The following is a 13,889-nucleotide window of genomic DNA, read 5'->3' as shown; positions in this document are numbered from 1 at the left end:
AAATGTCATTTTGGAAGTTGAAATATACACAGCTGGCAAAAATTTTACCACATTTTGTGATGTGAAAAATGTTCCTGTTTGATATATGCAGAAAAATTGGAAAAAATGAATAAATACTCTTTCTGGGGAGATGAGGTACTTTAGAGATAGATTTATAGCATGGATTGCAAGGAATACCGTGACCTCAGTTGAAATAATAGCAGGTAGAGTTTTCCAAACCTGTGGTTGAGCTGAAAAGAAAAACAAACTCTCATTGTTTCCTTAAGGCATGCATTTCACTATGGCAAAGTACAAGTGGACGTGCATTACATGGCAAGCCTGGGCCTGCTTCAGCAAACTAAGTAGATCACGAGCATTCTTCGAGCACAATGCAAAAGCTTTATGGAGTGGAAGAGAGTAAGAAAATTTGGAACAATCTTCTCATTATTTCATTTTTGAAGTGTCATTCCTCAGCCGACTGCTGCTTCAGGAATGCCAGGTGATGGAAACAGACTGGGTCAGATTTTGGCTACAGGTGCAAGCAACTTTAGCAGCCAAAACGGGGCAGTATAATGACACCAGCTGAAAACCTTTCAGCTATGAGAAGCAGGAGGATGCTGTGTGCTGTGCCAGAGATGACTGCATTATACAGTGTCCCATCTGAGACTGCACAACACATTCACCAACAAACCAGGAGGCCTCCTAACTATTTCAGGAGCCTAACAACACACAGCACACTAGAGGGCAATGCACGGTCAAAAAGAAAGAGAAAGAAAAAGAGAAAACAAGCAAAACACGCATCTGTCGCACACAAACCTTCGGGCTCTGTGTTTTCTTTGTGGTGTACTTGCTTCAGCGGGCAGCAGAAGATTTCGTGACACTTAGCACGAAAGGGGGACTCTTTTTTCTTTAATTCCGCAGATTGGATGGAATCTTGCCGTAACATAATGTATTCCTGTGTGCCAGGAGGGGCGTCATCCAGAACTGTGGTCACCACATAACAAAATGAACTCAAGTTAGAGCTTCATGAAAGCAGCGAATGTCTTAAATCAAATCTACTCCCAGGGAAGACTAAAGAAACAACATTCCCCCAAAAAATTTCAAAGAAAAGCATTTAATAGCTTGTCCATTTTATTTTTGGGGGCTTTGTTTAAAATACTAAAGGCTTGGGAATAGCTTACTCAACTATAGATACCTCTACTGCCAGTACAATGGAAATGTAACAGTGTTAAACTATGCCTGGAGTGCAATAAAATATTTTAATATCATTAACCATATTGTATCTAAATCAACACCATGCAGAGCTCACATGTCTCAATTTGAGATATAGCATAAATACAGGGGTGGTCAAAAGTAGGTTTATAGTTATTCATATGTAAAAGTACAATAATAAATAATAATACAAGAATAAACTCTTGTTTTTTGCATACCCAGAAGTGTAAACCTACTTTTGCCCACCCCTGTATTTACAGGTGACACTGGCCATTGTCCACCAATTATCAGCTTATTTTTCTTTCCTTGGTCTGCTGCTGGCAAGAATCCGACATCCATGCAGTATATACTGAGTCTGACAGAAAATTTAAGGGTGCTGCTCTCACTCTTTTATTTCCAAAGAAAACTAGGGCTGTTGCAAATATTCCTCAGATATTGAAACCCCTTAATGAAAATAAGAAACCCCAATTGAGAGCCTAGTAATCAACACTGGATCAAAGACCAACCTTGTTGAATTGTGGAAGAGCAGGGCTTGGTTCACTACTTTTGGCCATAGATATACACCAAGACCCTCAGCCCACATTTTCTTTCTAGGCCCTTTGTCAATTTCCTAAGCATTATTATAATTTCTAGTAATTTCCCCCTACAAGTATAGATGTCTGGTTTTACAGTGTCCATTGCACAACATTCTTTAGCCTGATAACCAGCCACCAAAGGAGGTGCAAATTTGATCTGCATTTGTAGAAACAGGGAACTGACCCCAGGATGGATTTTCTCTCTTTCACACCCTTCCCAAGGAGGACATTCAATTTTGCCAGGAGTGAGTCAGTGCCTCCAAGAGCTGTGATTAGTGACTTGCTGATTCATTCTATTCCCCCAAATGCATACACTTATTATGCATTTAAGAAGACTGTACCATCAACAAAATTCTTATGAGGAGAATAACGCTATGGTGTTTGGAGAATATAAACAGCTTATGACTTAAATTAGGTGGGATCTGAAGCTTCTGTGTTTAGTGTAACATTCCCAGCCCAATGGCTGGGATCTTAATGGGCTTTAAGAACATTCTTTCATTTTGGGGTAAAAATGGTATAAAAACCAACATAACTTTTAAATTATTATTATTATGAGTTTGGATTAAGTTTTAGAGAGATAGCCTGTATATTAAATTGTTGTCTTCCTTTATAAGTCATTAAATTATACAAGAAGGTGATGAATATTTTAGTCATTTCTCTTTCTATTTTCCTCTAGAATTCAGCAGCAGTAATAAAAAATTTCATATAGATACACCACCACAGCTTTTCTTGGCAGAGAGTCCCCTTCATCTACTAGGAATGTGACTATAACTTCTTAGAATTGCATTGAATGCACATCTTTGCTAGCAACAGCTGCTATTCATAAACACTTGCAACCATTTCCTGCCATGAGCAGATACTTATGTTAATATAGACACTGATCAAATTCCAGCATCACAGCTGAAGAAAAATTCTGGTTTTACCATCCAAAATATTTAAAGAAAACTTCCCAAACTTGGAACTCTTTTTTTTTTTAAGAAAGGAACACCCATGATTATATAGCAGCTAAGAAATTCTATTTTCATGCACTGTATACAAGAATCACATTTTTAGATTAAAGAACAATTGGAGAATGAAACATAACTTTTTTTAAAATACATTTTATTGATTTTTTACAGAGAGGAAGGGAGAGAGAGATAGAGAGTTAGAAACATCGATGAGAGAGACATCAATCAGCTGCCTCCTGCACATCTCCTACCTGGGATGTGCCCGCAACCCAGGTACATGCCCTTGACCGGAATCGAACCTGGGACCTTTCAGTCCGCAGGCTGACGCTCTATCCACTGAGCCAAACCAGTTTCGGCTGAAACATAACTTTTGATAATATATAGGGAACTTGCTATTCAGAAGTACATGATAAACATAAGTAAATTGTCTCCAATTTTTATTTTTCAATACCAACAATAACATCACAAATTAGCATTTCTGGAGATTAATGGCAGACTGAAGCTAATAGCCTTTGGCTGACTCTCCAGCCATCAGCTTTTCCCAGCTGGTCATTAATTCCCAGAAAAAGGCCTCACAGTGCCATCATTATTGTTTAATTAGAAACAACTAGTTATCTGTAACACAACAAAATTCAAGTGAGCAGGACATGCTAACTGATACAAGAACCAGCCCAAAAATTCATCGTGATGGGGAAAGCATGAAGGTCACAAAAGTGCAGGATAATTACTTCCCACAAAATGCTCTCTCTCCTGTTCTTTCTTCAAATTGAATTTGTCAAGTGCAAAAGGTGCCAAGATGAGAGTATTTAAGGAGCCATCTCAGTAATAACCATAGGCACAGAACATTTCTCTGGAAATCATGAGCATCTGGAAGTTAATGGCTCAGCTTGGGTCTTAGGCTGTCTCTAGTCAATGTCCTAAACATCAGTCAATTCAGGCAAAACAGTAGCTTGATGTCATGTGACACAAGAGCCAGAAACATTTTGGACTTTTTAACCAGAAGTGACATTGTATAGGCAGTATCTCACTCAGATCTATAAAATCTCTGAACTTGAGAATATTTTGTATGAAAAAATTAAAACTATTATATCAAATCCATTTTTCCCAGGACTCCCTCAAGTAAGACAGTGGCTGTATATGCAATGACAACAGCAGGAGTAACAGGGGACTTCCTACAGTACCCCCACTTTAAGGCAGGTAAGTACCTTAATTCTACTTCCTTAAAAAAGGGATAAGAATACAGTGCTTCCAAGGGGTATTAGCTCTAGAAAATGAAGAGTAAGCCTGCAAAGAAGTCAGCCCATGAAAACAGGAAAAAAGAATGGGATTCTTTATTTCCCTTAGTCCAATATTTTCTACCACTTCCCCCTTCTAGTGCATTCCCTTATTGCACACAATCTCTGAAAACCACTCTTCCCTCTGTTCATTTCAACCATTTGTCCACATTTATTCAATGATTCCTGCTGCCCTTCCCAACAATAGGTTTATCCAATCTTGGAGGTAGACCAAGGACTCCAGTGATTAGGTAGACAATAGATTTACGCAAAGCCTCCTCCAGTTTCAGAGGTTCAACTTAACTCTTCAAGGCAGGTAAGAGTAGCTCATGGTTGGTTTCTAAACTGTGTGGCCCCATGCTTTGAGAAAATGCTGCTGAGCCCCATTACAACAGCTGCCAAGGAGTAGGCTTTTGCCAGGAAATTGTGACTTTATAGCCAGTTCCCTTAGCCTTGACCACAGAGCCCACCTACTGAGGATTCCAAAGTTCCACAAGAGTGGTAGAGAGTTAGAGGGGACAGGTGGACACATGCATATCCACACATCCATAGACACGCATACACTAAAGGGTGGCATACTCAGACAAGGAGATGCCAAAAGTAAGTGACTTTTGTTTGCAGGATGATAGTTATGACCAGAATTTATTTCAAATTAGACATAAATAAAGACCCAATCTATAGCAAAATGATCATTGATAAACTAAATAATTCCGATGTAATGGACCTTTTAGCAGCACTAGACTGGCATTAAATCATCCCCACTCTCCTCCAGGCTTCTCAGCAATCACCAAGATCAAGATCAGAAATGGGAGGTAATCACCAAGATCAGAAATCAGTCATGGTAAGGGAGGAGAGTTTAAATTTAAGCCTGACAACTTTGCTCTCTCATTGATGTTTCTAACTCTCTATCTCTCTCCCTTCCTCTCTGTAAAAAATCAATAAAAAAAAAAAAAAAGATTGTTTTTAAAAAAATAAATAAATAAATAAATAAATAAATGTATATATGATACATAAAGCAGCTATCCAAATATTTAGTAGTACCACAAACACTACAATGTACTCAGGGAGAGGAAGTAACTTTTATTGGAACAATTATTGGAAAAGCCCATCCAGGATTCTAGTGTGTTTACCATCATGTCTAAAGTAAAACTGCTTTGTACAAACATTGATATATTAAACAGGAATCAGTTTCCTCAGTAATTTTTAGTTTCAAAGATTACACCTGTCTCCAATGAGTTTTTCTTTCTTCATTCAAAGACAGAAAAGCAAGTTTCTGGGAAACTATTTGGACAATGCTACAAAGGCACCTGCCCCTCACCAGGACAGTGTAATTTGCAAGGTATGCTGACTTCAAGCTGGAAGCAGTTAACAATTCATCAATTAGTTTGTGATGCTGGTTTTGCTTTTAAATTTACTCATCACAAGGATTACTCAACATATTTAATGATATATGATTTTAAATCAAAGCAAATCTGAGATCACTAGAGCTATGGAAATCATGTACAGCCATGGGGTTCCCAATCAAAGTTATTTACTACAACAAGCAAATAGTTAAAACCATCTATGAAACAGAAAATATGACAAATACACAAATTATCAAATGACCTCACATAATGAGAAAGTGAGAAGAAAACAGAGTAATTAGAGTGATTACTCTTCCATGTCCCTGAGCACCTGTCATGCTGAAAAGTACATCCAAACATAGGATGAGTTAGCTCAAGACCTCCATTGTGCTTCACAGCTAACTATCCATCTACTTATCTGCTTTTGATATTCAAGCTTTACTGCCACAGTGGACATTATCAAGATGGCAGGTTTAAATGTAAATTAGTAACAAGTAAACAATTCACGGAATGGAACAGATCAATACTAATGATCATTTCATTTGGCCAAAATAGAAACAACTTAAAAACATTTCTAGAAATTTGTTACCTTTTCATTTGTATTCTCCCCCATCTCCATTCAGTTCCCTAAGCACTATTAGATCTTCATCCAAATTCTGTTTGTTCACACTGTTTTTGCTGTTTTCATGGTAGAATGAAATTCAAACTCCATACTATAGCAGTCCCCCCACCTCCTCAGTTCCATTGTAGGACTCTCTTCTCCTTGCTTACACTAGCTTTTAATTAGTGTGTAGACTATGCCAGGTTTTTCCTGCCATAAGGCCTTGCATTTGCTGTTCACTGTGATTCCCCTTTATTTCCTCTGGGCTCTACTTAAATGCCAATTCCTCAAAGGTGTCTTTTCAGGCACCTTAGGTACGTTTGCACTTGTCACCATCTAATTATTTTATGTGTGTATGTAGTATGTGTGCCATCCATGCATGTATGTATTTGTCTCTTATCTGATTCTCCCCACAAAAAATACAAGCTCTGTGAAACATAAACATTATTTGTCCCTTTACCACTTAATATGTGGGTCCAGCACAGTGCCTCAGTCAAAATACACACTCAAAAATTATCATTAATCAAATGAAAGATGCCCTCCTTCCTGTTTATCTAACCTTCTCTCAAAGGTAAGGTAAAGAACTCACTCTAACTCTTAATTTTCATGTAACATTTTATGAAATTTATCTGTTTTGTATTGGGACATCTTTTTGGCTATTATTACAGGATTTATTGAAAAGTTAGACTGATAATCATTTTCATATATATATCTCTTTCCTCTGCAACTTGAATGTCAGTTCCTGATAGATGAGAACCATATCTCTTATGGTATTAATTTTGTTTTCCCAATGTCCTACAATTCTTTGCACCTGGTAGTTTTACAGGCATAAAATCAGTCCCTTCTAGGGCAAGCCATTTAGGGGGACTAAATGGGAAGAGTTCAGCACATTGCCTGACATCTGACGTGGAGGAAATGCTGTCCACAACAGAGATAAAACTGTTGAAAAATGCGGTCTGGTGGCTAGGAAACCAGAATCACCACCTGAGTTGCTGCTTACTTTCTGGTGTCCTTTGGAATGCCATGCCACATTTTTGATACTCAGTTTTCTCATTTCAAAAATTAAGTGATTGGACTAGGCCAGGGTTTCTGAGCATTGCTACTTTTGGTATTTGGGGCTAGATATTTCCTTGTTTTCAGAGGCTGTTCTTTATACTGCAGGATTTTTAATAGCATCCATGGCCTCTACCAAGTAGATTCCATTAGTATCCCTCTCCAATTTGTGACAACCAAATTTGTCTCCAGATTTTGTCAAATATCCCCACAGTGGGATGAGGGCAAAAGTTCCTTAGTTGAGAATTACTGGACTTGATGATGGGTAAAGCCCACCTCATCCTCAAGCCCCTTTATAAAGAAGTAGTACCTATCCTGGAAGTCCCTTTGTGCCTCTCAAAGATGCTAAGCATCCTGCAAGGGCTCAGCTAGTCCATTCAGGGAAGTTTCACCCCTGCAGCCCAGATCAGAAAGAGAAAAATGCACTAGTAAGCATGATAACCATCCAGGTCACAGAAAGCTTCTGAATGGCAAAATGTAAAGCACTACTACTATACATCAGTGGGGTCTTTCCTCAGCCTAGGGCAAAGGCTTTTCCAGTGAGTGATGACATTGGACAGCACCAATAACAGTGCTGGACACTAGGTAAGTACCTTTAGACATCTGCTATTCAGGTGGGGCCCAGCCAATCAGAGACTCGGCTCATGTGGTGATGAGAAAAAAGGAGAGGCTTGGAAATCCTCTCTGGCTTTATTAAAGTAGAAGGAATGACCCATGGGAGAAAATAAAATATGGCTGTATTGCTCATGGTGTAATATATTGGCTGACAAATGGCATTGCTTCCAGAATGCCATCTGTAATTTCTTGAAAATGTTTAATCATGAAAATTTTTATTTTCACTCATTTTGTTTTTAATACAAAGTGCTTCTGGCTACTGTGTCCTAGGAACTGAAACATCTAGGCAGCCATTACAGAGTACTTACAGACTGATTCCAGCTGTTGCCATTGCACCAAATTTTGCCTCTTCCTCCATGCATAATTAGAAACTTTTAGTACAGGCACTCTGGATAGGCTCACACAATGATGTCTTAGCTACTCACAGAAACTTTCTTGCCTGAAATCTTCTCAGCCTTTGGTCTTAAGACCTTACTTGGGCTATATAATAGGCTAAATTGCTATAGAAAGTCTATTTTCTCGTATCAATCTTTTCCATTTTTGGAGCATTCAATCTCAGAGGACTTAAGTATCCTTGCCAATATACTATAGAGGGCATTTTCAAGCATTACAGCCATGTCTTCCTGGAAAATGTGCTCATTGACATCATACACCTTCACATGCTGTGCTAGAGGAGTCCTGCATGATTCATTGTCACTATTTCCTTCATATTGTTATTTCATGTTTCAAAAGCTAATCTCTGTTCCAAATTTCATGATTGCCCTAAGTACCTGGGATGTCATGAGAGCTCAGGAAACCCTACCTCAAGGCTCTGTTGACAGAAATTGTTTGGTCCTATCTATAGTGACTGACAAATTATACTGTAATGTTGCTTTAAAATTATATGATTGGGAGAGTGATAAATGCCATCATTCACCTCTCCCTCTCTATACCCCCCCCCTAAAAAGGTATCTAAGTAGCAAACTAATTTTATTTTATTAGTCAGGAAATACTACCTTTACTTTTAAGCAAGCAGTCTTCTCTTATGTTTCCTGCCTGCTAGTGTTCTGTGATCATATGGGCCTTTGGCACCTATTGGTGCCTCCTTCCACCCACAGTGACATGGATAAAAGTTCACTCAAATACATTAGCAGCCTATCTTGACTAACCCTTTGGCACAGTGATTCCCAAAGTGGGCACTACCGCCCCCCGGTGGGCGCTGCAGCGATCCAGGGGGGTGGTGATGACCACAGGTGCATTTGGGGGCAATGAGTAACTGCTATTAAAATTTAAAAAAAATTAATTTCCAGGGGCTGAGTAATATTTTTTCTGGAAAGGGGGTGGTAGGCCAAATAAGTTTGGGAACCACTGCTGGCAGGAACCATAAAGCTCATACCAATACATGGGCTGATGTACAAAAACCATTTCTCAAAAACAATAAAGTATGTATATGTCATTGTGGTTTTGTGCTACCTGGCATTCCACGTAATATGGTGGAGCCAGCGATTCCCGAAGCAGTAAAAAGAAAAAAGAAGAGAAAGAGAAAAGAGATAGAAGAACACTCTTCACTTTGATCAGGAAGTGAGTCTTGGTATGTCTTCCTTCATTTAAAATGCACACTGGTTAAATCCTTCTCTTCCTGGTTAGTCACAGGCTGCACTCGAACTCATCAAAAGGCAGTTAGTTCAATTTGAGCAATATCATACTCATCATTTTGCAAGCTCAAACAAATGGACCTTAATACCTCCAGGAAATGCAGTTATTACCTATGTGCTGTGGAAGAACATGTCCCCCTTTTAAAGTTAAAAGAGGTTCATTTTTAGCTAAGGGGAAGCATTAGAATAAAATTCCCAGTTACAATAGCTGAATTCTAAAAATTCATTCTAAAAAAGAAAGATTTCAATTGAATGAGTGTTTTATTTGCACATATGCCAGCCAGTTTCCAACTCCTCATTCAGTAAAAAAAAGGAGTTGGTGTTTCTTCTGGGAGGTGGGTCTGAGGAGGAGGGATGTCCCTGCAGGGATTTCAGATGTAAGAATATGTTGTGCCATGTTAGAACCTACTCTAAATTTGAGAACAATTTCTAAGCAAATTATATTCAAAATTGTTTACTCTTGGTAGTATGTCTGTGTCAGAAAAAAAAGGGCATTAGGATTATTTTAAAAGCCTCAAGCCATCAAATGTCCTTAAAATAGCATTTAGTGATTTAAGTGTACATGAATCATGAACACTTAAATTAAAATTCCCCCTCATTCCTTGCAAATCTAACTGGTTAAGTGGGGTTTTTAGCAAATGAGAATTCCTTTATCCTATTAAAGGTAAGGTCTTCTGAGGTGGGCTCTAAGCTGAGTTTGGTGCTCATACTTACAACACAAGGACTACTCAAAGTATATTTTTAAAAGGAGTAAAATTGAGTGCCTAGTGTGTATTACCCACTTGCACATCATTTCCAGTATTCACAACAACCCTATGAGGCATGTATCATTATTGGTCCCATTTGTCACACAGGAATCTGAATATTTAAGAGGTTAAGGAACATGTACACAGTACCCCAGCCCCCAAGATGCAGAGCTGAGGTTCAAAGCTAGGCGTTCATGCCTTCAGAACCTATACTCTTGCTCACTATACCATATCTCATATTAGTCTATATATCTGTGGTAGGCAGAATAAGCCCCCCTCAAAGATACCCACATCCTAATCACTGGAACCTGTAAATATGTTACCTTAAGATTACAATTGTAATAATTAAGGTTGACAGTCAGCTGACCTTTAGATAAAGGAGGTTGCCCTGTATTAGCCAGGTAAGTGCAAGGCAATCATGAGCTCCTTAAAATTAAAAGGAGGCATAAGAGTGGGTCAGAGAGATGAAAAGGAAGAAAAGGCAGGGCCAATTAAAAGTGTGAGAAGACTCAATTTGCTGTGGCTGGCTTTGAAGATGGAGGAAAGAGGCCATGAGCTAACAAATATACATGGTCTCTAAAAGCTGAAAACAGCCTCAGTTGGTGGCTAGCAAGGAAACAAGGATCACCATCCTACTAGGAACTAAATTCTGTTAATGACCAAAATGAACAAGGGAATGGATCCTCCTCTAGAGCCTCCAAAAAAGAATGTAGCCATGCCAAAACCTTTGTTTCGTCCTGGTGAGATGTGTGCCTGACTTCTCACCTACGGAACAGTAAGATAATAATTTGTGTTGCTTAAGCCACTAAGTTTGTGACAATTTGTTATGACAGCAATAGAAAACTAACACAGTATCCAAATCTCAATGCTGAAAACCTTACTAGGTTCGAAAGTCCATAAACCCTCTATTGTCCATAACAATAATCAATTGTATGTGAAATTAACATATCTTCACAATCTTCCTCCTGAAAAGAAAACACATGCACAAAGATGCTTCCTTTAGCCTTTTTATTTTCCATTCCCTGTCACAATACAAGCATTTTCAATATTTTTTCAACAAATACTTATTGGGAATCTACTATATGCCAAGCATTTTTCAATGCATACATTATATAGCAGGTGGGAAAAATGTAAACAAAAATCCTAGCCCTTATGGTATTTTATACATATGGGGTAGGAAGGGGGGGAAGTAAGCAGGTAGTAAACAAATCAGTAAGTTGAGACCTCCAAGGGTATCTGAGTCATTGATGGGAAGGGAGCTGCTCTGAATTGCTGCTAGACCCATACAGGGGAAAAACAAACACAAACAAAAAAAAATCTTTACAAGTTAAGCTCCTGAGATTTCAGTTAGCTTTCTGTTACTGCAGAATAACCTAGCCCAGTGGTCGGCAAACCGCGGCTCGCGAGCCACATGTGGCTCTTTGGCCCCTTGAGCGTGGCTCTTCCAAAAAATACCACGTGTGGGCGCACATGTACAGTGCGATTGAAACTTCGTGGCCCATGCGCAGAAATCGGTTTTCAGTCTGGGCGAGTCTATTTTGAAGAAGTGGCCTTAGAAGAAGTGGGGGGTGTCGGTCGGTAGGTCGGGCGACGGGAGACACAGCACAAGCGGGCCCCGGGATACGCAGCGCGGGGGAGGTACATTGTTTTGAGGTACGTTCGCTGAGGTCGACCCCTTCCAACTCTCCCATCCACACTTGTCTATCTGAAACAAGTATACAAGACCAGTGTGGATGGGAGAGTTGGAAGGGGTCGACCTCAGCGAATGTACCTCAATCAGATTGAGGACGTTTTTAGCAAAGGCCAGGTTAGGAGTACCCTAATTAAGTTAATAACAATGCACTTACCTATATAGTTTAAGTTTTAAAAATTTGGCTCTCAAAAGAAATTTCAATCATTGTACTGTTGATATTTGGCTCTGTTGACTAATGAGTTTGCCGACCACTGACCTAGCCTAATTTAAATGTCACAGAAAGCCTCAGTGAGAAGGTACTGTTAGAGCAGAAGCCTGATTAAAAAAAAAAAAAAAAAGCAAAAAGCACAATGGAGTGAAACATGGAGGTACCTAGAAGAGTGGTCCCAGTAGTGAAATAACAAATGCAAAGATCCAGAGGTAGGAGTATGACTTGATTTTTTTTCTTTTTTTTAGAAAAATGAAGGAGGCCAATGTGGCTTGAACTTAGAGACTGAGAGGAAATGTGGTAGGAGGTGAGTTAAGAAACGTATGGGAAGCCTGCTCATGTAGGCCACTGCAATAACTCTGCCTTTAATTCTAAGTAGCAGGGAGCCATTGAATGGTTTCAGGTAAAAGAGTGACATGATCTGGCTTATGTGATCAGAAGTTCATACTTGCTGCTATGAACAGACTTCAGGGCACAAGGGTAGAAGCAGAGAGACTGGTAAGGAAGCTACTGCTATAATTCAGACAAGAGATGATAATAGTTAGTACTCAGTGGTATAAGTGGCAAAAAAGTGGCTGGGTTTTGGGTACATACTTTAGGGATATAGACTTTTATGAACAGAGATTATGTCTAACAGTATGCAGCATCTATTTAATATAGATCACCTTTGATAATGGTAATTCCATGGAATATACACTTCTCAGAGGGAAAATATTTCCTGTGGGTTAGCTAATTCTACTCTAGGCATGGGAGGAGAGAAATCTCCTCCCACTAAACTCTCCCTTGCAGTCTCATTACACTAAGTATGTCTATATAGAATATGATTAGGTAGGTACCCAGCAAACATTAACATTGCATGAGAATATTAATGACAGTGATGTAGGTGATAGGAAGTTTGCAAAACAACACTCTAGAAATTGACTCTCTTCAGCCTTGTTTCCATTCAATAGGTCTAATTTTCCTCTATCATTACGTCAAAGAGACCACCAAACAAATCTAACACTTCATGTGCTAGTAGGAGAGAGGAATGAAGGAGAAACAACATTAGAAGTGAGGTGCCTGGACTCATAGTCCAGCCTAAGAGCTTACTCATAACTATATGTGTTAATGCATACATTATATAACAGATGGGGAAAATGTAAACAAAAGCCCTTGCCCTTATAGTGAGCCTAGATTCCTCAAAATGGAGTTGATCAGATGAGGAGAGTGGGGGTCCTTCCTTTGCCTTTATATTTTTTCACTATAAAGCTCACTAGCATAATACTGCTGGCTTCTCTTTGCCCCAACATTCATTATTTTCTGGATGGGGTACTGGTGAGCTTTTAAAAGAGAAACTAGCATTCATAGCCTAGCTTCTTCCTTTTCTCTTTCTCCTTGGGGGCCAGTTACCACAAAAAGCATGCATTCCACTCTGCTCCTCTATGCCTTAAGTTTTGCAGGTAGAGGCCCTGTGCCAGGGCAGAATAGGAGAGTTCCAGAAATGCTTATAACTGAGTGGATACATCTGTCTAATCACGGGGTTCATTATTAGAATATCCATCTTTTCACGGGTAAAAGTCTCATCTCTTACTATTAGCTTTATTAAGAACAAAAATTAAAAATGGAACTGCCATTTGACCCAGTAATACCACTTCTAGGAATATATCCCAAGAAAACAGAAACACCAATCAGAAAGGATATATGCACCCCTATGTTCATGGCAGCACAATTTGCAATAGCTAAGATTTGGAAACAGCCTAAATGCCCATCAGAGTGGATTAGAAAGCTGTGGTATATCTACACAATGGAATACTATGCTGCTATAAAAAAGAAGGAATTCTTACCATTTGCAACAGCATGGATGGAACTGGAGAGCATTATGCTAAGTGAAATAAGCCAGTCAGTGAAGGAAAATGTACCACATGATCTCACTCATTTATGGATAATAAAGACCATTATAAACTGATGAACCAAAAATAGATACAGAAGGCAGAGAAGCATCAAACAGACTGTCAAACTACACCGGAAAA

The 13,889-nt window shown here is 39.0% G+C and overlaps 1 protein-coding gene across 2 annotated transcripts in view; it reads right to left on the bottom strand.

Annotated features, from left to right (window-relative positions):
• Positions 1-13,889, bottom strand: part of FGF13 (fibroblast growth factor 13) — a 584,335-nt gene that overhangs the window by 258,021 nt on the left and 312,425 nt on the right. The window contains exon 2 of one of the 2 annotated variants that reach the window (XM_006082033.3): positions 796-963. The exons of the other annotated variant lie outside the window; for it this stretch is intronic. Within the exon in view, the coding sequence (XP_006082095.1) occupies positions 796-963 (168 nt within the window). The remainder of the gene's footprint in view (positions 1-795; positions 964-13,889) is intronic. 2 annotated transcript variants of the gene reach the window in all.

This window comes from Myotis lucifugus, unplaced genomic scaffold (genome assembly GCF_000147115.1).
Source record: "Myotis lucifugus unplaced genomic scaffold, Myoluc2.0 scaffold_2, whole genome shotgun sequence".
NCBI classification, from domain to species: domain Eukaryota; kingdom Metazoa; phylum Chordata; class Mammalia; order Chiroptera; family Vespertilionidae; genus Myotis; species Myotis lucifugus.
This window is presented reverse-complemented; position numbering and strand designations above follow the sequence as displayed.